General features: G+C 44.4%; 1 protein-coding gene across 1 annotated transcript; it reads right to left on the minus strand.

Annotated features, from left to right (window-relative positions):
• Positions 1–203: 203 nt before the first annotated feature.
• On the minus strand, positions 204–13123 carry ttc12 (tetratricopeptide repeat domain 12). The gene is made up of 21 exons (XM_083694999.1): positions 12983–13123; positions 12329–12495; positions 12070–12100; positions 11253–11330; positions 10990–11111; positions 10611–10670; positions 10037–10108; positions 9461–9521; positions 8464–8652; positions 6768–6837; positions 6240–6328; positions 5350–5518; positions 4933–5025; positions 4274–4337; positions 4022–4156; positions 3661–3753; positions 2371–2439; positions 1803–1916; positions 1511–1610; positions 1156–1384; positions 204–531 (listed from the first exon to the last, which is right to left on the minus strand). Exons 1-21 carry the CDS (start codon positions 13035–13037, stop codon positions 462–464), a joined length of 2130 nt encoding a protein of 709 aa, XP_083551125.1. The 5' UTR covers positions 13038–13123; the 3' UTR covers positions 204–461.
• Positions 13124–27336: the final 14213 nt, after the last annotated feature.

Genomic DNA, 27336 nt, shown 5'->3' on the forward strand with positions numbered 1-27336 from the left:
AAACATATGGTTAAAACCTAGGCAACACCTGCACACTCTGTTAATATATTAGTACTCATTAATAACACATTAATTATACATACACACAAACATAAGGGAAGCCAAGTGTTTGTACTTGTGGCTAAGGTTTTTGACCTTGTTGATATAATAAGCAAAGAGAGGCAGAACCTCATTTAAATTAAATACATTTTTATTAGTCTGCACCAAGTGTCACTTTCTTAAATACCTTCAGAACTACCACTTTACATATTAGCTCCCAGATGGGAGGCTGATAGACATGTTAATTTACCAGATGTTTAATTTCGGCAAAATTACAACTGTATAGAGGTTTTAACATCCTTTGGAAACATGTACACAGAAAATACACAGAAAAACACACAAACATGAAACGTTGCTGCAGAAAAAATAGGCTTATAGGAAACAGCTAGTTAGAAGATAGCTTCTTGGGGGGGGGTTGGTAATCATGTGATGAGTTTCATACAGGAGTGGAGGATCTCCAGTCCATGTAGTTCTCTGAGTTTGGTCATATGCCTGGTGGAAATCAAACAGACACACTCATATGTAAGCAAACGTTATAATTTAACCATGTACCTCTGTGGTTAACATCTATCTGGGTGAGGCTAGTCATCTCCCATGGCTGTGATGTGGTGGGTGTTACTGACAAAGACACAGAGACACAGTACAGTCTCCCTCCCTAGGCACTGCTGTGTGTCGTGGTGGGAGAGTAACAGGACAGAAACTACATGTTGTATTCCTATTGTATTCCTATTCCCTACTGTTTTCCACAAAGTGTGCACTCCTTCACTCCCACTTATTTAACCAGGTTAAGACCCTTGAGCGAGGGGAACCTCATGGACTTAAGAGGAAGGAGTGGGAGGGAGAAACCTGGTGGGAACTCTCTCTAGCCCATGCTTACACCAACCTGGAACTTTTAAAGCCATCAAGGGGAGTGAACAAGAAAAAGAAAAGATTGGATAGGTGTAAGCAATACAGTATGGTAAGGACTCCACCTTGCCCCTCTAATAGGCCTGGTGAAGGTTTCACCATCTTGCTTTTACCCATACAATCTCCCAGAGCTACACAAGTGTCTAGGCCTTGGTTAGGGGTAGGGACTGTATAACATACTGTAGGGGGCTTGAGGGAGGGTGAGAGTACCTGGGCTCTGCTCTACACAGCTTTCCCAGGGCGATGGCAGCGTTCTGCTGTACAGTGGTCCTGGTGGCGCTCCCTGCAGCATGGCGGAGGAGCAGCAGGATGCTGTCTGTTCCCAAGAGGCTGCTGGCTGCTCCCTTCACCCCCAGACAGTGGCCCAGACACAGGGCTGTGTTACCTATCACCACCTCATCATCACTGGATGACAGGACACGCCGCAGAGTGGACAGTCCTTTGGAACGCATGCACACACACACACACACACACACACACACACACACACACCACTCATATACATTATCTGATTTAACTAAAGAATGTAAGTCAATAAGCAATGATAAATCCCATCATATCTCACTTTTATCACATCTGACCAGTTCCTCTTGTGCAGTGTGACTGGCAGCTGTGCAGATTGTCAGGGTCTTGATGGCATATCTAGTCGTGCTCTGACCTGATCCCTTATGGAGGACAACATGAAGTTTCTTGAATCATGACTACATCATATACAAGGTGTTCTCATAAGTGATACAAAACATTTAAATAAAACATTGACTGATTGAATAACCAAGATTCACATGCATTGCACCATCATGCATATGATATGTCACATACAGTACAGTAGAGGGTGAGAGAGAACAGCTGACGCTTACCTTCATGCTCACCTTCAGCAGCCTGCGCATGCTCTTCACTACTCCTCCCTCCACAGCGTGTTGAGTAGCAGCAACAGATTGTGGGAGAACTCTACTTAGCACACCTGTAGCTCTCTGAGGACCAGAGAGGGAGATAGAGAGAGAGAGGGGGGAGGGAGGGGGGGGGGTAAAGAGGGAGAGAGAGAGGCCCCAGGTCCCTGAGCTGATCATAATATAGAGAGTGAAACTACCCAAGTTGCCATCAACATAGACGATAATAACTGCTTCTATCACCTTAACGACACAGGGAAGGACTCTCTAGGGAATGTGTGTTTGCAGAGGTTAAAATGTTGTCATGAGTTGTTCACATACATCCCATAGCATTTGGGAGAAACTTAAAGTTAATTGGGTATTGTAGTCTTACTGTGGGATTTGCTGTGTCATGTAGTCCTACTGTGCTGGGTATTGTACTCCTACTGTGGGTTTTGTGCTGGGTCCTGGAGTCCTACTGTGCTGGGTATTGTAGTCCTACTGTGGGATTTGTAATAGGTCCTGTAGTCCTACTGTGCTGGGTAGTATATATAGTTACCGTGACGATGCCTCCATCAGCGTGTCTCAGCAGGTCCAGACACACACCACTGATGGGAACAGCATGCTCCTGGAAATAAAGGTGAGGAAAAACACTTATCTTCAGTTTCACTACAGTACATTATAACGGTTGGTTAAAACTATGTTTAACACCACTATAGCAATAAAGAGGGGGATCCTAATATCAATTCACAACTGAGGGAATGGTGTAAAATAAAACTGCATGAAAGGAATACTAACCAAGCTTTTGATGTAACAATGAAAAGGGTGTGTAACAATGAAAACAATTCAAAAGGCTGATGAATTAAAGTTCCAAATCAAGTCCAAATGTTCAACATAAAGTCCATAAGTCCAATATAATTCCCAAAAGTGATAAAAAAAATAATTAAAAAAGGATTGATCCTTACCGGATCAGAGGCAGTTTGGGTCAATTCAAATGGAGTCACTTGTGGTAAAAATCCAAAGAAAAGGGTCTTCCAAAAAAGGAGATGAAACAAAACTGTGGCTGTCTTCTACAGCTGCCAGAGTTGGGAAAAAATGGCTTCCAACTATGATGCCTATTCGCTAAGTAGGATAACTTTTAGCAAGGTAGCAATAAGAATCTACTTGCTACTTAGATACTCCACTGGGCCTAAAACTATGAAAAGTTCCCAGCTACAAACAATTTGGCCACCATGTGCCTTCCAGCATCTTCCAATGTGTTTTTTTTTCTACACTGCCACCTCTGGCCTACTTAACACTTCCCACAGGTAATGGCCTAAAGACTGACAGGTGAGGCTATGGCGGTGACAGGTGAGGCTATGGCGGTGACAGGTGAGGCTATGGCGGGGCTCTGACATTACATTGACTACCAACACAGAACAGCCCACATACAAATAACTACAGACTACATAAAACACATAGAGGAACCTAATGGAACCATGGCCACTTAGGGGTTACAACATAACACTCCTTCATAGGAGTGATGACACATCTGACTCAGACTGAAACACAAGCTCTCTCTGTGGTCTTTTTGTCCTGGCTTCTCAGTTCTACTTCATTTATGTATTACTCTGATGGATGGGCCAAGCCTCGTCAATCACCCCCAACCGAACCCTTACCTGGAGCAGAAGCTGCCCCCAGGCAGGCATACCTCACCCTCCCTAGTCTGATTCTGGATTCCCAGATTATATACTCCCCTATACTCCGCCTTAACCATTAGGGGGTACATGCAAAACTGACCCAAGGCCAGTCTCTAAGAACAACACCCAACTTCATGACCTGGATGGCTATACAGGGCAGGTGGTCTTACCTGGATGGCTGGAGAGGAACTAGAGGAGAGGTTGATCATCAAGCCCAGCAGAGGATAGAGTATCTCGCTGTATCCACAGCGACCGCACTGCTCCTGAACACAACCATAGCAGCCTACGCTGAGCAACAACACTAACACACACACAGTAATATACCCTTTGGAAAAATATAATTATATCAGAGATAAGAAGATCTATTATCTGTTTTGACTTCATTCTATGATGTTGAGCTGTCTTATCAAAAAGCAAAAATGTTGTGATATACAGTAAGTACTCAGTTTGAAATGTGTTGTATAGTGATATCTCCTTGGCGTGAAGCCACTTGTTTATTCTTGCTCATCATTTAGTCTTAATCATATTCACCATGGCAATGTGAAAAGCATCCCAACATTCCTTCCAGTTGGCCATCTCTCTACATATCATGTCATCCTTGGCCATACAGCCGATGGTTGATATCAATGATGGAAGTACATGTTGGTCGGCCGGGGCAAGATTTCTCTGCAGATGAAACAATATGCACACAAAGATGAACGGAAATGCTGTTAACAATACTAGACCTAGCAGAGGCAAACATAGTATTTGACAACATGTGACTAATCTACACACTTATCTTACCAGCAGACTTGTGAAGGGGGAACCAATAGATACTGTAAATGTGCCCCTTAAATGCATGCAGAACCTGTAAAAGAGCAGGCTGGCATGAACACATGAAAAACAAAACAACACAACATGATGTAGATATTCTCAAATCTAGATATCTAGCTAGGCTCCGTTGTTGCATTAATATGGCATGCCAAACAACAATCTATAACTTGATCAAATTAAATCATACTGTAGCCTCAGTTTACAGTAAGTGAACAGTCAATGCTGCTGTAATGTTAGCAAACGTCTGCCTAAACACTTAAGACTACAGTCCTTGGTGTATCACCCATCGGTTCACATGGCATTCTCCTGCAGCCTTTCGCGCTTGAATTTAAAGGTGTGTTTAATATATATCAGGGGAGGCAGAAATCTTTAGACGGGCTCATTGTAATGCATGGACACCATTCTTCATTCCATGCATTACAATGAGTCCTTCTCCAATTTCCACCCCCATCAGCCTCCCCTGATATGCATATGATGTATAGGCAGTTAAATGGTCTGACATTCAGTGGGTGATGCTCAGAATACAGCAGAATACATCATCTGAAAATTTGATGTATTTTTCTGTGCAGTGATAACATCTGTCATTTAGCTGTGTGAAGCTTTATGCTGCCTACATCTACAATATATACTTGTTTTCCTTGGCCAGGTTCTCTAAGACAGTCAATGCTGTGGTCTCCAGCTGACTGTGTTTAGTTATGCATGTCATCAGGTTCCCCACCAACCTGCATGAGAGAGAGAGCGAGAGAAAATTTGTCATTTTCACACGTTTTACAGGATTACTTTGATTAATGACTAAAGGTATATCTCTCCAAACTGCAAATGCAGGCACAGTGCGGTCTGGTGTAAGAGTAAAACACGGAACATGTTAACAGATATCAGCACAATTTAAATGTCAGTAGTACACAAGGGAAAGGAGGAGTATGGAATTAAATGTGTCCATATTTCATAGCTCACATATTAAAAGAGTGTAGGGAAATACTGGGAGGGGGGGTGATCAGTGTGTGACTGTGGTCTTCAAATACACGTAACAGATGGAGATCTCTTACATGTGCAAATTCAGGTTGTCAATGGTCAGAGCTTTTCCAAGCAGCGTCTGAGAGTACAAACACAGCAATGCCAGGCATTCTGTCCTCACCAACACCGTTTCTGATGCTAATAAGTCAATAATGGACTGTTGGACGGCTGGGAAGCTCATCAATATCTTTTGGTTCTCCTCTGAAAGCACAAGAACATATCTTGAGCTGCAGAGACACTGTTGTAAAACATAGATCAAATAATCAGGTATCGCATGCAGTGGGAACTGTTTGGCATGCTCCAGAGCATGCTGAGAAACAGAGAAGCCTGTACTGTAAATGTGCAAATGAAGAGTTGAATTCCAAAACTCTATTTGCAAAAATGTTGGGCATGTTACATTTATCATAAAAAACAATCAAAACAATCAAGATTGATTACAACTTGAAGAACATGATTATTAGGAAGCAAGTAACATAACATAGCTTATGCTATCCTTTAAATTAGACCACAACGGGTTTTATTTTGTGATGGGAATAATTTTATTGAAAGAAAAGAAAATGTTCAAAATGCAGAATATACTGTTTTGCAACTAAACTCTTCAAATGCAAATGGGAACATCATAATTTGACACAGCAGAGTAAAACACTGTGGATTGTTGCATGATTGATTTGTCACAGTCTGAACAAGGAGGGTGCAATTATTTTCCTTGGTAACAATGTTCCTGAATGTTGATGTGTGACTCCAGAAGTAGATACTTGAGAAGAGGCTTCAGTCATGACAGGCCGGATAATAACTAGACAATGGGATCATTCAAGCCATTTGTCATCTCATGCATTTCTGTTCAATTTCTCTGTCAACCAAGATATAAGGGGAAAAAAAAAATCAATGTTCAAAAAACTAAAGTCTCTCTCTATCTACACACCATTTCCATTGCAAATCACCCTCCAGAGTTTCAGTACAGACACACACAGCTCTTCTGTGTACGGTCCAATCACACACTGCATCAGACAACTGTGAGAAAAAAAAGAATTCTTATTATCACATTTTTCATTACTTTGTGCTATAAACTTGAACAACTTTCCTGACAATCCGCAGTGGTTTGAGAAATGACCCTCCATGCCACTGAAGAACAATAGAGGAAGGCTAAGGGTAATAATACCAGTACTAATGCCACATTAGGGAGGCATGATTTGTGTCTTGTCGTCCATAACTCCCACTATAGTATATAGGACAATGGCACAGGGCTAAGATCATTAAAGATTCATCCAAATCTCCAATGCAACATGTCCTTTTTGGGCGATCATTAACATCATTAACAGAGAGAGTGACTTTGAGAGATGGCAGATCCTCGGTGGTTCTAAAGCTGTTCTGTCCATCATTCACACCAGCTCACTGTCAGGGCGAGTCAGCTAGCGGTCAGCCCCTCTCTCCCTCTCTGTGGTCTCCTTACCTTCTCACAGTGTCATTGGTGTTTATGATAGCGAAGCCATTGTTTAGTCTGAACAGGGTCTGTCCAGTGCCTGTTGGGAAGAGCAGATAGTGTCAGTGTGGAGGACACCCCCTCCCTCACTGAGACCCATACATCACCACCTAGCAGTTGCCACCAGCCTTAGAAACACTACGCCACTACGTCTGTCCGTGTGGTCAAGGGCAGGGAGGGAGAGGGGTAGCGTAATAAATACAGTACAACCCGTTCTAGAGCAAAGGGGCCAGGGCTGTTTCCCGCATAATGACTGGGAGTGGACTGAGACAGAACTTAGCATAGAGATACTGTGAGGAGAGAGAGAGAGAGAGAGAGAGAGAAAGAAGAGCCACAGTGTAATATCAGCCCTGCCATCTCTCTCCACTCTCCTCTGAGATGCTCAGCTGTTAGTTATGTAAGGTGTGCCCTTTCACAGAATGACATTGTGAGATAAGCAGGAGATTATCTGACATACTGTAAGAGGATGTCCAAACCAGCCTGAAGATTTTCCGCTCTATTCCCAGTGATGAATACTTGGTCATCTATTGTTATATAATTTCATGATTGTCATAGGAATATGTTGTGTTGTATCCACAATGTCAAATGTAAGCCCTAGAATCTTACATTTAGAAGCCCAACACAGCTAGTCTACAGCTACAACAAGGCTAGTATACACTAGCTAGTATACACTAGCTAGTAAGGCTAGTATACACTAGCTAGTAAGGCTAGTATACACTAGCTAGAAAGGTTAGTATACTCTAGCTATAGATACACTAGCATACCGGTAACTCCAAATATCACCCTCGGAAGAAGAGGATGTCCTCTTGGTCTAATGGATGATGCATGGGTTTAGCATGCTGGAGACCTGAGTTTGACCCCTGCTGGTTACACTAGTTAAAGTACAGTACCTCTCCTGTATACAGGGCAGTACAAGAACACCTACCCAATGGCTACTTGGACTGTAAACAGATATGTAGGATCACACGATAATTGTACTATGCCTGGTGCCCAGTGCTTCTACAGTGTGTGTGTGTGTGTGTGTGTGTGTGTGTGTGTGTGTGTGTGTGTGTGTGTGTGTGTGCGTTTGTCTGTCTCTCAGTATTGGGAGTTCAGTGTGACGCGAAAATTAACTGTGAAGAAAAATCAATACAGCACCAGGTCACAGGTCTCACCTCGATTCACCACTACAAATTGACCATTACCACAATAACAAACATTTGGTTTTGTTTAGACACAGTGACTTGATCGGTTACATCCCAGTTATAATACAAATGCACCATGTCATATATCGCCCCCCCCACCCCCGCCCCCCCCCTCACCCCTTCCTGACCTGCAGGAGCATCCATTGACATCCATTTGGCCGATAGGACAGAGAGACAGGTGAAATAGCTAGTGGAGCGAGAAAAGGAGAAGGAGAAGGAGAGAGAGAGAGAGAGAGAGAGAGAGAGAGGGAGAGAGAGAGAGAGAGAGAGGGAGAGAGAGAGAGAGAGAGAGAGAGAGAGGAGAGAGAGAGAGAGAGAGAGAGAGAGAGAGAGAGAGAGAGGGAGAGAGAGAGAGAAAGAGAGAGAGAGAGGGAGGGAGAGAGAGAGAGAGAGAGAGAGAGAGAGAGAGAGAGAGAGAGAGAGAGAGAGAGAGAGCTAACATGCAGAGGAAGAGGAGGGAGAAGTCCCCCCAGAGTACTGACAGTCAGTAATGGCATGTGACAGCAGCTCCAGCCCTCCACAGTAGTACACAGGGCTCTGCTTCTGCCTGGACAGCTTCTGCAGCAGTTGGGGCACTGTCGTGGCTCTCTCCTCTCCTTTATCAAACTCCTCCATCGCTTCTCTCTCTTGCCGCCCCTTCTCTTCTTCCTGGTCCACCTGAATTAGATAATCTGGAGGAGAACACACCAGGTTGATCTGAGAGACTAATGGTTGCAGACGAGTGTAGTTAGTGTAGTATCCCACAATGCAGTCAACCGTCCCAGTGTGGAATTCCTATACCTTTTTTTTTTTTTTTTTATCTCACATGGTTCACACACATCAACAGCAGCACCAGCTGAGGGCCTTTTTATGTCTCAAACATTGTGTAGAAGAATAATGTTTGGTTATGTTTGGGGAATCAATCAAAATTGGCAAAACAGTGATATGAGGCTGAATTGATAGTCTGCAGTAACCATGTGTTTTTAGAGGTGGGGAACTAGACAAAGAAAATATATTAGACATAGGACTATTGAAGCGGAATTGTATTCAATAATTATTTTTTGTATATCTTTTTGTGCATACAGAACTCACAGCAGCAGGCTGAGATTGACTGGAATCGTCTCATAATGATATGTTTTGTGTATTTTGAGACCAATCAATCAAGGGTTGGCGAGAAATATTCCCCAAAATGTTTTTTGAGAAAAAGCCTGCTTTAACTCGGACCATGACCATTTGGCTGGTGATCATAGTCCATAATTGCAAATGACACATTCTTTAATCAATTATAATTCTATGGCTCCAGACCTCTCCCAGTGAAACTGACTTGAACAGTGACACAAGATGGTAGTGTAAGGGAACATGAATCAGTCTGATAATACTATGGTAGAGAGACATAATTGGTCAACTCTGTATTATCCTATTTTAATTTATTTTTTAAGGGGGAATGGAGAGAGTTCCAAACCACCTCTGTTATGTGAGTGTGGGGAAATTTTCACTTACCTTTGACCAGCTTCTCCCTTCCCAGATCAATTTCCAGGATCTTTTGATAGCAATTTCTCGCCTGTAAAAAGAGAGATTTTGGGGTCATTGTGGTAATGCTCCACTGATCTCCTCCATAGCCAGATATCAATACGTGACTCTGGCCTCACCTGAGTACACCCCGCCGCACGGTCAGCAACATTTCTGATTCACAAAATGCAGCTACTGTTAAAGTTGATTCTACTGCACTGATTACAGTAAGACTGCACTGATTACAGTAAGACATTAATAACCCTAACCCAGTAAACATTAGATATGCTTTAATGTTGCCAGATCTTCATTTCAAATGGTTGATAAAATGTAACAGCAAACAAGCATCCTGATTTCCTCTAAATGACTCGATACATTGAAGATTCTCTCTGCATTGCAGCTACAGTCAAACAGATATGAACACCTGAACATTGAACATTTCTATCTCAATGGGACCTGGATGAATAACAGACAAATCATCACAATAAATAAAGACATTGTGAAGCATGAATATTCTCTGGGTATATGTGAAGAAGTGTGATTTACAATAAAGTGTGACATTCTCACCTGGTTGTAGTTGTGAAGTGCCAAATGTGCACGGCCCATGTGGAGGTAGGCTTTAACACACTTCTCATCACACTGGCAGACACAACAGGAGAATCACAGCACACTTCAACAATACAAATTAACCTGGAACATCTGCATGACTGCATCATTATTCAAAACTGGGGCAAAATATTTTCAACTGCAACTTTAGTACCAAGGTCCTCAACATCTGATATTACCGTGAATTAGGACAAACAACAAACCACAATGTCCAATTTTCAAATGGATTGCTCTCTGAGGTGAGTACTGTTCTTGTTCTGTACTTATTACTGGTTTTGAGGGCTACTCAGGGCTCCAACCCCAACCCACTTTCCTCCCTGCCTACACCCCTACACACTCCTCGGGGCTCCCTGGACAGTGTGGGATCACAGGAGCGCTGCCTTAGATGACATCATGACGAATGAGGGGGCAAGTGATTGACCCCTAATTCTTTACCTTCACAGCCCGCTCTCACACACACACACACACACACACACACACGCACACGCACACGCACACGCACACGCACACGCACACGCTCCCAGCCCAGTCTTACCTTGAGAGCCCACTCACAGTCACTGATGGCCTGCTTGTACTTGGCCAGTTTGATGTAGGCCTGAGTGGGAACAATAAGGAGGGCAGGTGGTTCACAAACATACATAAATAAATATGACCTAAGAAATAAAGTAAACTATGGCAAGGCTAGAATAAAGTTCAGGATGGACATCTTTCCTTATCGTACATTCATCCAGACCCATTGAGATAGAAGTCTCTTTTATAAGGGATCCCTGGTCGAGAGGCAGAAGCATAAACTAACCATCAAACAGCATGAAACACAATGCACAACACAACACAATAACATATAATACAGTCACAAAAACAGATTGAGTCTTCAGGGTTTTACAAGACAACAGTACATGTATCATCTGCCATACCTGTGCTCTGTTGGTGTACAGTGGCTGCATGTCTCGCAGCTCCTCTAAACCAGTGCTATAATACTTCACAGCCGCCTCATAGTCCCCCTGGGCATAGGCTTCATTACCCTTTTCTTTCAGTGCTAAGGGAAAACATTAATATGACATGGAAGAGAAAATGCACATTGGAATGAGTTGACGTAACTGTAGTAGGAATCTGTGACGCCTGCATCAATGAGAATTATCTGCATACACACACATGTTGGAAATAATTTCATACACACCATTTGCTTTTTCCTCTTTCACTCTTTTCCTTAACCTCCTGTCCTCTGCATCTTTCTCCATTGTTTTCATGAAGTTCTCTACAGATGTAAAGGGAATACAAAACAACTATGCAAATATGTCCTTTACCCTGTAGAACATTATTTGCCCATCAGTAGTCTATGTAAGTTCATCCATTGAGTATGCTTTTGCTCTTGCTATTTGTTCTGCTGTGCTAATTGATTCCTATGGGGCCAACCCGCAGAGTACAGTACAGTACATGTGTAGCTGCTGTCCAGTGAGAGTTAACTGAGAGTAGTCACATAAGAGGACCTTGTCAGAACCAAAAGAAGTTAATTGAATTCCAATTGAAATAGGCCCCTACATGTCTTCAAAGGGGGCATTTAGAGGCAACTTCTGATTTCATTCTGGAGACAAAACGGTTTGGAAACAAGCACACAGACAACAGCTGGGGGCTGGAGCCTGATTGGCTGAGCTTGGTAATCCAGTTTAGGGTATTGACATTCAAAGGCTATTGAACTGGTATTGAATTAGTGAAATTGACTGTGCCAATTGCATGTACGGTAACGTTGTTTGTATTCAGAGTTTAATTGTGGAGGAATTAGGGCCACTGCATTTAAGCAGTGCTCAGAGCAGTGGTGCAGCATAATTAAGCAGTATAGTAAGCCAAATCCTTGAGGTAATAGGCAACCACAACTCCTATTATCAAAGCTTGACTCACACAAAACACTGTACTACTCAAATCACACACTTGTCTCTAAAATGATTGCTTATTCTACTCATTTTTAACATATAGAAAAGCATTTCAACTTCACTCACCTGGACTTATATTAGGATCACTCTTGGAACTCTAAAAAATGAATAGAGGAAGAATATTCAAGACTTGATTGAGAATAGGTTCATGCCATATTCATACCACTTGTCAGCTGTGACAAACTCAAGTAGCCAAATGAACTGTGTGTTTGTGTGTGTGTGTGTGTGTGTGTGTGTGTGTGTGTGTGTGTGTGTGTGTGTGTGTGTGTGTGTGTGTGCGTGCGTGTGTTTCAGTGTTTTCCGTGTATGCATGCATCTGTGTTACCATAGAAACAGGTGGCTGTTGTGGAGGGTTAGTGTTGATTGTGGTACTGTTGAGTCTTGTTTTGCAAGGCTCCTCATTCTCCAAGGCACCTATGTAGCGATCGGCCTTCTCCACAGCCCTCTGCTGCGCCAACACATCAGATGAGTTCAGCTCTTTGACCAGGTTGCCTTCATCAATGCGTGACGGAGATACAGTTGGTTAGAGAGAATCCATGCAGAGATACAGCAGATACAGGTTAAAGACGTCATTGAGGTGACCGAGGACGGTTAACTTAGGAAATGGTTAGGACTATTCATTACAATAAAAACCTAAGTCTGCTTGATGCAGCTGAACTGGTGGGAACAATTTGGTTGGTGACTTTATATATCACAAACCTCTTTTATCACTAATACACTAATATGACCATGTGACCGTGGCAGCTATGGCTGTGCACATGCTGTAACTATTTGATTATTGAGTAATGCATTAGCTAGCAATATCTAGACTGAACCTGAGTATTACTGCCCCATTGCTGCTAGCTGTTTAGTTTAGCCAATTGTTGCAACAAAAAAAAAGAAAGAAAGAAATAGCGAATTAATTCTACAGTGCATGACTGGATGAATGACTGGATTAGTTAGATGATTAAGATGGCTAATGTTACGGTAGGTTACTTACTTATTTCATCAACATTCTTCAGGAAACTCTCAACGTCCTCGAACGCTTTTGTCATCTTGCTTTGTTTTACAATAGTTCAAAGTTAAGATTAAACAATATCAAAGTAATCAACTAGCTAGCTAGGTTAGCGAGGTAAGTGACAACAACAGGCTCGATGAGGTGCAATAGGTGTTCCTGTGCTTGACCCGTTACTATGGTAACAGTTACCCTCACTATAGAACATATAACAGTTACTTCCTGAAAGGCGACAAACCCCCGAAACAGACCAGAATGGCCACGGCACCTTTTGGCCTAATTAAGAAAACATGGGAAACTACTGCCTACAGTCTCCAATTTGTCCCTATATGCTGGGTTTTTTTACTACTTGGATCTGAGATCCAAACCTCGTTGTTAGCCTATTACAAGTAGTCGAACTTGTCTCGAATATACATCCACGAAAAGAATTATCTGACAAACTCTTATCTTTGTGAAAAACGGCTTTATATTGTGGAGTGCAGACCACACATGCGCATAATTCTGCTGGCTAGCAAAATTATGCTAGTTTTCATCCTAATTACCAAATTTAATAAACTGCACCGTAATGGAAACTTCTAATTATTAATAGATCTGTTGTTTTTCTTGAATAGTCATGACTGATTTGAGGCTGAAAAGTTCGTCTGTCCTACTGTAACCATGGTAACGTTTTAATAGCGCTGCCATTGATTGAGCCGAAAAGCCTTAATAGTAAACCGATTCTGGGTATTTTTGTATTCTAAAATCTCTGCTCTCACTCTGCCCTTTACAAAAGGTTGGTCGTGTGTGCATGTAGGAGTCGATTCGATTTGAGCAGCGCATCTAATTTGTATTTTCTAGCATATCATTTCATAATTTACTAATAATTAATCATTAATCATTTAATTTGGAACACTCTCCCAAACCACATCAAATAATCGAGCACGCTCTCCTCCTTCAAATTATCCCTCAAAATCCATAATTTTAAACTATTTTTATTGTTGTTTTTACTGACTGTGCTTTTGTTTTACTTTCTATGTATCTATCTATTTTTCGTGAAATGTAGTGTATTTGAGTAGTGTGAAAAGCGCTATACAAAATAAATGAATTATTATTATTATTATTATTATTATTATTATAAACATGGGTTCATGTATTGACTTCAGATAAGAACTGCTGTCTTTTTATAAGAGGAAAATTTCAGTCTGCGTGCAAATTATCTGCTTATAGACCAAGACTGCCACCCTGAGGTTGTCAGCGGTATAGAGATAAATACATTTAAAAACAAAAACAAAACAAAAAGACGGAAAAAACAAAGTGTGTGTGATTTAATTGGGATACATTTCTGTACTGTAAAATAAAGTACAACCTCAGAGATGGCTATAGGTTAAAAATATCCAGCTATTTCGTAATTGTTATAATTTCATCATAAACGTGTATTATAGGCCTGCTGTGATTGCTTTGTCCTCTATTATACCTTAGTTTGGCCACTGCACATCGTCATGTTTTCTAAAAGGTGGTGCATAACAACACAGTAATAGTTCAGGTAAGAAACTACAGTAGTAGCAGAATATTAACAGAATATATAATAGTTTCCTTAGATAAGACCCACTTACCACCCTGCAGCACTCATTTTCATAACATGAGCTTGTGTAAAACTCATTAATTCTCTTTTCTCATTGTTCTAGAGCATGTGTCTTGCTAACACTAGATGATGGTATTTATTTTATTTTTAATTAACCTTTATTTATACAGGGGAAACACAGGTGCACCCAGTCCACAATATGTACACAATAACAAAACATCACATAAAAAATACAACACAGTTCAATACAGAAAGTAATACATCATATAAAACCACAATATATTAGGAGAAACAATCAACAATTGTCTTTCACCAAGGAAGTCCTAAATTAACACCCTAAATTGCCCAAGCAGCACCAGAACATCCAACTGAATTTTCTTCTGTAGATTGTTTCAGCAGTTAGGTGCACCATAACTTAAAGCACATACACAAAAAGGGAGTAATGAAGAGATCTATGGGATTTTAATGAGGTCCAGCTAACCTTTTGATAAAGTATGCAATGATGAGTATTAAAACTATGACCTGTGATTAAGCGTTAGAGCGCTATGGTAGATGGCATACAAAGGTTTAAGAGTAGAGGCTGGTGCATTGTGGTAGATCATATCAACATAATCAAATACTGGCATGAAGGTTGATCTGCTTTTTGCTGTTCAGAGTGTGACGGCCGCCGGGGTGTGCGGGCGCGTCACGGACCCAAACACAGTGTAAGCAGAGAGGTCCACACCAGAATTATAATCAAAGATATTTATTCGGTTAGCGGGGAGAGGGAAATGATAGAGAGAGGGTGGGGGTGAGAAGGCGTCGTGTCGTGAAGATAGCAGGGGGGTTCGGTACACGGTGGGTGGTCCTCTTACGTTCCAGGTCAGGGCGGCAGCGGGGTAGTCAGACAGGCGAAGGTTGGCAACGTAGCGGGCTCTCCTATGGTCAGGGGTCATACACTGGACAATGGTGACTTGGCTTATTCTCTCTCTCTCATCAACTGCTCCTTGGTTCGCCGTAGCAACTCCTCTCCACTGGGTGCTCCGTGGGCTACTTTTGTACCGTCTCTGCTGCTCCTGCTGATGCCCTTCACCTGTGCCTTGATGGGCAGGAACTCCATGTATGGGCATACGGTGATTATCTCCACGGGTTGCAGCTGTGGCCCCTTGGGGCGCAGGAACTCCATACATGGTCCTGCCAAAGACAACACGGGGCAAGAGAGGGACAGCAGAAACAGCAGAGACAAAGCGAGGCGAGATATATACTCCATTTACCACCGTCCCACACTCGCGCATGGGCTTAGGCACGGGCCGGGCGCCACAAGAGAAAGGTACAATCTAATCCTATAAAAGAAGCCCACCTTAAATCTTCGCTTAGATTTGCTCCATGATCACAACCATCTTTACGGCTCAACAATGTAGGCTATTGTATGGTGGTATTGTGAATTGAGGTAATGGAATTATTGCTGCATTGATTTATTTTGGGTTGAGTCACACTAGTTGGGTTGAGTCACACTAGTTGTAAATAACACTTTTAAGCTCCTACCCAGCAAATGGGACGTCCTCGCAACATCCTGTGTACCCCCTAGCGGTGAAAATATGACATCTCCCACATGACCTAACGGGGACATCCTGGTGACGACAGGACCAGACAGTAGGTGACCATTAGGGGACATCACATGGAGGTCTCCATTTAGTCATGGCAGGATGTCATATTAGGGACTTTTGGTAACCATTCGGGGACAACAAATAGGCCCCCATTTGGTCGACAGGAGGATGTCTCAGTATGCGTTATTGAGGATCATTAGGGGACGTCACAAGGAGGTCCACATTTGGTTGCGGCAGGACATCACATTAGGGACTTTTGGTAACCATTAAGGGACGTGTCAAACATAAATGTGACCAATTCAGTGTTTCCCGTAGGAATCTTTCCACCAGTGTTCAGCCTGGGGAGTTCCTGGGGGCATAACCCCCTGGCCATTTATCTGGGGTCCTTCTAAAAGCTGTAAAACATGTCAAAGCGATATTCAACTCCAAAGTGAATGTCACTAAGAAAATGTTGCCTGAAAATCTTTAACTAATGTTTAACTATTGTCATTGTTGTTTTTACTGACTTTGCTTTTGTTTTGCTTTTTAATTATCTATCTACTATTGTTCTCTCCATGAAATGTAGTGTTGTGTTTTTGAGTACTGAGAAAAGCACTATACAAAATAAATGCATTATTAATATGATAAACATGGGTTGATGTATTGGCTTCAGATAAGAACTGCTGTCTTTTTGTAAGAGGAGAATTTCAGTCTGCGTGCAAATTATCTGCTTATAGACCAAGACTGCTATCCTGAGTTTGTCAGTAGTATAGAGAGAAATAATAACAATAACATAAATACAATAAAGAAAACATGTAAAAAAATAAACATGCAAAAAATTTAAAATAAAGAAATTGTGTGTGATTTAATTGGGCTGCATCGTCATTTCTGTACTGTAAAATAAAGTGCAACCTCAGAGATGGCTATAGGTTAAAGATATCCAGCTATTTCATATTTGTTGTAATTTCATCATACACGTAGGATTGGATTGTAAGGATTACTATTAACAGGCCTACTGGTGATACTGTGATTGCTTTGTCCTGTATTATACCGTAGTATAACCACTGCACATTGTCATGTTTTCTAAAAGGTGGTGCATAATAACACAGTAATAGTTCAGGTAACAAACTACAATAGTAGCAGAATATTACGTTTCCTTAGATAAGACCCACTTATCACCCTGCAGCATTCATTTTCATAACATGATCTTGTGTAAAACTCATTAATTCTCTTTGCTCATTGTTCTAGAGCATGTGTCTTGCTAACACTAGATGGTGGCATTTACTCCATGATCACAACCATGGAATGATTGCTGTAACAAAGGCACTCAGTTACATAAGCCAATGTTTGGTTGTTATTGAATTAGAAGAACTGTCTGAGACAGAGCACCCCTGTTTGATAGTGGGATTACGATCTGCCCCAAACAGCCTCCCTCACATCTGAGGGCACAGACTCATATATCATCCATTTATTTATGTATGCTTTATTTATACAGATAAGTCACATTGAGATAAATATACATATATATATTTTACAAGACAGACCTGTTCCAAAGGTGTTCCAAGCAATCCCAACAAGCAATCACAAACAAACACCATAAAAGAATCCCATGCTATGGACTATTTAAAAAGAATATCAAATGATGATGAGACATCTTTTTGGAATAGGCCTTCAGTCCACCCCCCTGATAATGCAACAGCTCGGAACTGTGCTACACTTGAACAATGGTTGCATTTATCTGCAATGGACCATATTGTGTAGTGCATCTGCAGTTCCTACTAGTCCACATGTTCGCGCATGTCTCATGGGGGAGACGCAGTGTAACCGGAGATAATGTTTTCCTGTAACTGTTGGAATGTTAAAGAGAAACAGACCAGGCTAGAGGGCAGCATGAGTGGGTTGGTCTTCTCAGGCATCAACATCACATCTTAATTTGTGGCAAGCTCTGCAACACTTACGTGATTGTTTACTTACGCATATGCACATACATACACGCAGACACACTCTCTCTTCTCTCTCTCTCTCTCTCTCTCTCTCTCTCTCTACCTTACTCACGCACATGCACGCACACACGCACACACACACACACACACACACACACACACACACAATCACACTCTGATTTTCCAATTCTATAACCATGGATATATTGTATATGGCTGAGAAAAGCATTAGAATGACTGCTGCCAACCCGATTGACAAATACAAATAACATTGGCCATCACTGGAACCCTGTCCAGGACTGTTGTTTTGAGAATGGTAGATGCTAAATGGGATCCTTGGGACGACCCTACCCTAATCTTAACCCTTACCCTCACCTTAACCATGACCCTTACCTAACCCTAACGTCTTACCTTAACCATTTTAAATCTCAACTTCAATGGAATGACATCAGATGCGGGCTGTCCCAAGCATCCCAGATAGCATTTACCTTTCTAAAACTGAGTATCTTCCTGGCATCTATTTCTACTACAGAATGATGTCATAAGCACGAAATGCCCAGCACACACACACACACACACACACACACACACACACACACACACACACACACACACACACACTCACACACACGCATTCATCCCTGCAGTACGACAAGACAAGCAATCACAACAAGCAATCACAAACAAATCACCATAAAAGAATCCCATGCTATGGACTATTTAAAAAGAATATCAAATGATGATGAGACATCTTTTTGGAATAGGCCTTCAGTCCACCCCCCTGATAAATGCAACAGCTCGGAACTGTGCTACACTTGAACAATGGTTGCATTTATCTGCAATGGACCATATTGTGTAGTGCATCTGCAGTTCCTACTAGTCCACATGTTCGCGCATGTCTCATGGGGGAGACGCAGTGTAACCGGAGATAATGTTTTCCTGTGACTGTTGGAATGTTAAAGAGAAACAGACCAGGCTAGAGGGCAGCATGAGTGGGTTGGTCTTCTCAGGCATCAACAACACATTTTAACTTCCTGCAAGCTCTGCAACACATTTCTGTAACACATTTTGGGCAAGACACACACACTTACGTGATTGTTTGCTTACACACATGCACACACGTACACACCGACACATTGTCTCTTCTCTACTTTTCTCCCATCGCTCACGCACATGCGCGCACACACACATACACACACACACACACCACACACACACACACACACACACACACACACACACACACACTACAAACCTAATTTGACTCCATTTTTTTCGTGTACTTCGTCTGTCTATAGCAGAACCTAATTATCACCTTTGTGTGGTTGCCTTGGTTACAAAATGTCTGGAGATCTTTGTTAATGGTCCACAGGTGGACTAGAAAAGCTTGAAGAGAGTTTCACCATCAAGGATTCAAAATCTAGCCTAGTGTCACTCTTGACAGGAATGTAGAAACCTGCCCCTGTTAGCTGAGGGTCACAGTGTTGTCACCCCTAGCTGAGCCCCACAATGAGACTTGGAGAAGGGGGCCATGTCTCTCTGAGGGGGCTGTGGGTTCATTGTGGGCTCAGTTAGGGGTGACACCTTTATGCTAAACTGAAGAAAGGATGTGAATGAACCTCTCAGTCAATGATCGGTAGAAGACCACCCTGTGTTGATCTAGCGTTGATTTATCTTTTTTATGTGGTTTATGCACTAACTTCTGTTTTACGTTATTTCTATATCTTGATTTTATGTGACCGACTCCAACAAACCTCAACTGAAGTCGATGTAAACTTGTGCTACAAAATACATTTAAAGGGGCAGTCTGTGACAGGTACATCCAGTGGTGGAAATGGGCCGGAACCCAGTTCCGGTTCAGATTGAACATGTCTGTAGCTCAGCTTCTGTTAACATTAAGCGATTATGAGCAGATCCCATCGCAAGTCAACTAAACATGCTATAAGCATGTGGTTGTTAGGGGTTGTTTTGGCAATTTTTTCTTACCTGTTTGGGGTTGTTTTGGGTACTTTTGGGTACCTTTTGGGATTGTTTTGGTACTTTTTAATACCTTTTTGGGGTTCTTTCGGGTACCTTTTTGGGCTTGCTTGTTGTTGTGGGCGGCAGGTAGCCTAGAGGTTAGAGAGACCAGCCACAATCAGTAGGCTGCTGGTTCGATCCTGTGATAGAAAATGCATTGATAGAACTGTGTAGGAAACATTGCCAGCATGTTTTCCATTCTGCAAGAGTATATTTGCTGTGTATCAAAGTATTGTTAGGTTGTAGGTTATCTTTTGTCGGGTAACCAATAATAATTAGCGAGCAGAATCCCCGAAACCGCTCCACTTCCCTCTCATGCGAGGCACCTGATGTTCCAACCACCAACACCTTGATGAATTGTGTGTGACCCTCTATTGTTTTCTTCCCCTATATAAGGGGAACTCTGAAGCCGCGTCTTTGGACTAGTGCTGAACTACTGCTCAGACCTTTGCTGGGTGACTGTTCTGTGTTCTTCCCATGCTTGCAAGCATTCAATAAATACTCAACTTATATTGTGGCGTTGCAAGACTTTATCTCTTGACTCTCATCTCCAAAGAGCTAATAGTACAGAGTGGTTAGCCTAGAATTTCAACCACAATCCCCACCTCATGAGGTAATCAGATGTGAGCTGGTGACTGGATAACGGAATCCATAGGGTTAGTGATATCCATAGGGTTAGTGATATCCATGAGGTAGTGACAGTTGGGCAGGGAAGGAGGGGGTGGGGGGGCGGGTAGTTGAGCAGTCTCATGGCCTGTGGGTAGAAACTGTTCCGGAGCCTGTTGGTCCAGGTCTGGATGCTCTGGTGCCTTTTGCCAGAAGGTAGCAGAGAGAACAGGGTGTGGCTGGGGTCCCTGATGATCTTCCCAGCCTTCCTCTTGCACCTCTCAGAGTAGAGGTCCTGAACGGCTGGTAGCCTGCGGCCCATGATGTACTGGGCCTTTTTCACTACCCTCTGAAGAGCCTTACAGTCGAGGGCGGTGCAGCTGCTGTACCAGGCAGTGATACAGCCGGTCAGGATACTCTCTGTGGTGTATCTGTAGAAGTTTGTAAGGATCTGTGGGTCCATACCAAATTTCCTCAGCCTCCTTAGGAAAAACAGGCGCTGGCGCGCCGTCTTGATCACAGCATGGGAGTGGTGTGACCATGTTAAGTCCTCTGTGATGTGGATGGGGGCGTGGTTCCCCCCCTTCTTCCTCCTTAAGTACACGATCAGCTCCATGGTATTTCTGATGTTCAGGGAGAGGTTGTTGTCCTGGCAACAGTCCGCCAGGACTCTTACCTCATCCCTGTAGGCTGAGTTGTCGTATTGAGCAGGAGCCGATCTGATTTCAGCTCTCCGTGGCGACATCTTGGTTCCATAGCCCCCGGCCAATATGTTATTTTTTATCTGGGGTCTGTCCAACAGCTGTTAAACAGCTGTTAGAAGGTCAGTACTTTTCAAAGCATATTCAACTCCAAAATGAATGTAACTAAGAAAATGAACTGGGGAATGCAGCTAAAGATATACAATTGATCTGGTAAATTCAACCCATTTTGGGTCCCATCCAGACTGCCTGTATTTTTTCAGATGGCATCACTCCTCCTCTCCTTCCTTCACATCTCCTTGATTTTCTCTCTTCCCTCCTCCTCTTTCATCACTTCCTATATTCTGCCCTCCTGGTTCTGCTCCACTCGCCTCTCATATCCTACCTCTGGATTCTCACTGCCTAGTAAAGTAAACCAATACACTTGATAAAGAAAATCAATAGAAGATTGTTGTTATCATTCTCTCACAAGTAATTAATTAGGCAACCTGCTGGTTGCTATAGCTAATATTTTAGATCCTGTAGATTCTGTAAGTTACATATAGCTACCCAGCAGAATAATGTGTACAGACCAATGTTCCCTCTAATTTTTCATGTGTCTGGGCATACACACAAGCTCCCTGAGCACACTGAGGACCACTGTGAGCAACAATCAAAAATGCTGCGCTACGCAGCAACTGGCGGCAAATTCAAATGTGCGTAACGCAGCAACCGGCGGTAGATGCAATGCTGCGTAGCGCAGCATCCGGCACAAATGGGTTAACTCCGCCGCATTGTTGTTATCTAGCTAACCTGCATGGTGCGTATGGGCAGGGCACATATGCAAGCACTATCAATGCTATGATTGGCTGCGTAGCGTAAGTAAACCGTATCGTATCATTGGCTGGACACCTGTCACTCACTGTGTTACATTGAAAAATGGTACAAAAAACACATTATTGGTCTAATTAATTAGATTAGATTAGGTCTAATATTAGATATTAATTAATACGTTTATGGTGAATTTTATTTTATGCGCTGCATAGATTTTCTTGTGCGCTGAGAATGTGCGAGCAGTGCGCGATTGCGCAGGCGCGCAGCTTAGAGGGAACATTGGTACAGACTGATGTATCTTGAATATGCATTTTGTCAGAAATATTGTGCTGTTAGTTTCACGTAGCCATACCTCGTGCTTGCAATTTCATTGGATGTTACATTCCAAGAACCCTCCCCCACATGCCCTTAGAAAACCTGAAGGACAAAGTGAATTCTGTTTTTTTTGGAGCTCCACCCAAGCAAGGTATTTGATTGGTTTGACATGTCACATATGTCACTCATTTCATCACTCATTTCCTTGGTACACAACCTGGCAATTTTATCAGTATGAAGAGGAAAATGTCTGTCGTCATCCTGTACATACATACAGTCGCTACAGTATCCCACCAAAGAGTCTACACCCCCGTGAAAACAGCAGAGTTTAAGAGCTAAAAACCCTTATATGTCACACTTGACTTTGAGTTGTTAGTTTAGACATGTCCCGTGATTATTTACGGTCGGTGGAATGTGCCAGATATATAGCAAGGTTTAACAAAATTGGTCTCAAAACAGGTCCCTCAATTTGCCAGATTAACGTTGGGGGAGGGGGTTGATTAGGGATTGTGCTGTTCATTTAATTTATTATCTATGGTAAAGAAAAAAATGTAGTAGCGCTAGGCTTTTGTTGTTGCTTGGCTACCTGATACAGTGCTATAGCTGGCAAGGTAGCAAGCAACAATTAGCGATTATGCTACCACAAACTTTATAGGCATTTCTATGCTAGTAACAGAGTAGCTTGCTAGCAAGAGGGGGTAAAATACATTTAGAGAGTGTTTGTTTCATACAAAAAAATATTATTATTATTATTTATTATATATTAATTTATTATTTATTTCAAAAACTGTAGTGGAAGACATCCTCATTTTCAACTGAAGTAGCCGCTATCTTGTTGAAATGTGTGTTTGTCCCGCCCCTCCTGATTGGCCGGGTGGTATAAAAGTGTCATTGATGTGCGTAACTTCTTATCAAAAGTTTAACCTTTTTCAACTCTGCTCAGCACTACAAAAATCGGTCGTTCAGGAGCTCGGCACACACACAAAAAAACGCAGCTCCACACACAAAGTGACCTGTTCCATTGAGAAAAATAGCCACCATTTAAAATAAAGCTCGCTGTGTACACCACCCCTTAAATGCAAACAAATCTGGGAATAATATTTTGTGAGTGATGTCTGTTATGCAACATAATTTAATGCAGAAATTAAACTTGGCCTATGTCAGTATGGAAACTGGAGTGTAACCTTGGTTTATAGCCAGTCGCATTTGTAACCACATAATTTGCCTGTGCAAGTATTGGAAAGAGGAATAATCGTGTTGTAGTGACCTACAAGGGAGTTAGAGAGAGAGACATTCACCAGGGCACCTGTGCCTTTAAGAGAGAGGGTGGGTGGCGAAAAGGGTTATATGTTTGGTTTCCGCGGGCACGGTTTTCCCGCTCGTTGTTGTTTGTAGCTGTCTTTTTATGTGGAGAGTAAACGGACTCGACTTGCCTTCGTCTCCTCGTCTCATTGTTTACCGCACCTCCACATTGGTGACCCCGTGAGAAGAACTATGTCGAAATCCGAAGATGGCAACGACCACCCTGCAATGCCTGGACCGAGCGGGGCTAGAGAAGCGGCTAATGCTAGCATCTACACCGCGACCATCAAGTTGCCCGACTTTTGGCAGCGCAACCCACGGCCGTGTTTTCAACACATCGAAGCCCAGTTCCAGCTAAGAGGAATAACGCAGGATGTTACGAGGTACTTCCATGTGGTGGCGGCGTTGGATGCCTCGACGACGGCCAGAGCGATGGCACTGCTAGAGGCTCCACCGGCTGTCGGCAAGTACAACGCACTCAAAGCATTCCTGTTGAAACTTTTCGAACTGTCTGAACTGGAGAAAGCAGACCGCCTGCTGTCCCTCAACGGCCTAGGGGACAGCAAGCCGTCCGAATTAATGGAGAGAATGCTGGCTGTGCTGGGCTCGGCTGATCCCTCATTCCTTTTCACTCACATTTTCCTGCGCAGCTCCCAGCGCCTGTGCGCACTGCGCTAGCCAGCTCCTCCTTCTCCTCCTCCAAGGACTACCGTGAGCTGGCTGCGGAAGCAGACAGGATTTTCCTTGCCAACCGGCAGCAGTTTGTTCACGCGCTGCTCCCTACCCTGGGCGCTTCGACCCCGCCCCCCCCCTTCGGAGGACACCATGGCCACCGCAGCCGCGGTGACGGCCCGCCGCAAGCGCAGCGCCAACCATGCATGTCGCCAACCATGCAGTTTCGCGGTGCCGGGAAACGCCAGGGCCAACGCTCATTAGCAGCTATGGGTGCTGGCCGTGACTGCAGGCTGCTGTTTGTCACCGACTCCATCTCCGGCCGGCGTCTGTTGGTCGACTCGGGCGCCCAGCGCAGCATCCTGCCAGCTCTGCCCGTGGACACCATGGCTGGCGGACACAGCCCACAGATGGACGCCGCCAATGGCACGCCTATACGTACCTACGGCACCAGGTATGTGGAGGTGTGTTTCGGCGGGCAGCATTTCGGCTGGGACTTCGTTATGGCCGCTGTGTCTACGCCAATCCTGGGCGCGGACTTCCTCTGTGCCTTCAGGTTGCTGGTGGATGTTACGAACTGCCGCCTGATCGATGCTGTGGCCTTTGATACATACCCCTGCACGCTTGGAGGGGTTGGCGGGCTCTGCTTGTCAAACACATTCGCCACCGGGGATCAGTATTAGCGCCTACTGGCCGAGTTCCCTGTCCTCACCACACCCACGTTCTCGTCGGCAGTGGCTAAGCACGGCGTAGAGCACCACATCACCACCGTCGGCCCTCCAGTCTACGCTCATGCTCGGCGCCTCGACTCTGCTAAGCTCGTGATTGCCAGGGAGGAGTTCGCCACCATGGAACGCCTCGGCATCGTGCGCCGCTCGAACGGCCCGTGGGCCTCCCCCCTGCACATGGTGACTAAGGCTGATGGCGGTTGGCGCCCCTGCGGCGATTTCCGTCGCCTGAACAACGCCACGACCGCAGACCGGTATCCCGTCCCGCACATACAGGACTTCTCCGCCCACCTGGCGGGGGCCACCATCTTTTCCAAGGTGGACCTGGTGCGAGGATACCACCAGGTACCGGTCCACCCACTGGACGTCCCCAAGACAGCGGTCATCATGCCCTTTGGCCTGTTTGAGTTCCTGCGGATGCCTTTCGGCCTTAAAGGGGCGGCGCAGACGTTTCAGCGCCTGATGGACTCTGTGCTGCGGGACATGCCGTTCTTGTTCGTCTATTTGGATGACATTCTGGTGGCCAGCGCGTGTGCAGAGGAGCACCTGACACACCTCCGGCTGCTGTTCGAGCGGCTCAGCGAGCACGGCCTCATCGTCAACCCGGCCAAGTGTCAGTTTGGCCTGTCATCCATTACCTTCCTCGGACACCACGTCACTCCACAGGGAGCGGTCCCCCTTCCCGCCAGGGTGGACGCCGTCGCCAGTTTCCCACGCCGTCGCACTGTGAAGTCCCTGCAGGAGTTCCTGGGCATGGTGAACTTTTACAACAGGTTCATTTCCCATGCGGCTCACCTCATGCGGCCCTTGTACGGGGCCCTGTGGGGAAAAGGGCCCAAGGATGACGTGGACTGGTGCCCGGGGAGGGACGGAGCTTTCGACGCGGCCAAGGCTGCGCTGGCCACCGCGGCGCTGCTGGCGCACCCATCTCCCACTGCCCCGGTCGCCCTCACGACAGACGCATCAGACTACGCAGTGGGAACGGTGTGTGAGCAGTGGGTGAGCGGGGCCTGGCAGCCCCTGGCCTTCTTCAGTAAGCAGCTTCGCGACAACGAGAGGAAGTACAGCACCTTCGACAGGGAGCTCCTGGGTCTCTTCCTCGGTTTCACAGAACCACCAGGTGGCCGGAAGCCGTTCCCCTGTCGTCTATCACATCAGCAGAGGTGGCCCGGGCGTTCATCGCGTGCTGGGTTGCCCGGTTCGGCAGGCCGGCTGACCTCACCTCCGACAGGGGCCCACAGTTCACATCAGAGCTTTGGACTGCGGTGGCTGAGGGCCTGGGGGTGAAGCTCCACCGCACTACGGCGTACAACCCGCAGGGCAACGTGAGAGGTTCCATCGCTCCATGAAGGATGCTCTGCGGGCCAGCCTTACGGACAGCAACTGGGCCGACCACCTCCTGTGGGTCATGCTCGGTCTTCGTTCTGCTCCCAAGGAGGACCTCCAGACCTCATCCGCTGAGCTGGTGTACGGCCAGCCACTGCGAGTTCCGGGGGAGTTCCTCCTGGAGGCCGCATCCCCCTGGTCTGCCGACTCTCATCGGGCGGTGTCCCGGGGTGTCGCTGATGCCTTTGTCCCACCGCCACGTTGACTGTTTCTATGATAATTGTTCATTGATTGACTTTTCAGTTATGCACGTTTTGTTATGGTGAATTCTGGGGGGGCCTGTGTAGTGACCTACAAGGGAGTTAGAGAGAGAGACATTCACCAGGGCACCTGTGCCTTTAAGAGAGAGGGTGGGTGGCGAAAAGGGTTATATGTTTGGTTTCCGCGGGCACGGTTTTCCCGCTCGTTGTTTGTAGCTGTCTTTTTATGTGGAGAGTAAACGGACTCGACTTGCCTTCATCTGAGGCTCCTCGTCTCATTGTTTACCGCACCTCCACAGTGTCTTCTTTTAGCTCTATACACACAGTTTGGATTTGAAATAAAACAATTACTGTGAGGTTAAATTAGATATTCTCAGCTTTTATTCAATGTTTTCTTTTTTCACATTGGTTTAACCATTTAGAAATTGCAACCCTTTTTTATACATAGTCCCCCTATTTCAGGACACCAAAAGTATTGGAAAATTGACTTGACAGGTGTTTCTGGTTAGTCAAGTGTGTTCCGTCACA

This window comes from Argentina silus (genome assembly GCF_951799395.1).
Source record: "Argentina silus genome assembly, chromosome: X".
In the NCBI taxonomy this organism is placed as follows: domain Eukaryota; kingdom Metazoa; phylum Chordata; class Actinopteri; order Argentiniformes; family Argentinidae; genus Argentina; species Argentina silus.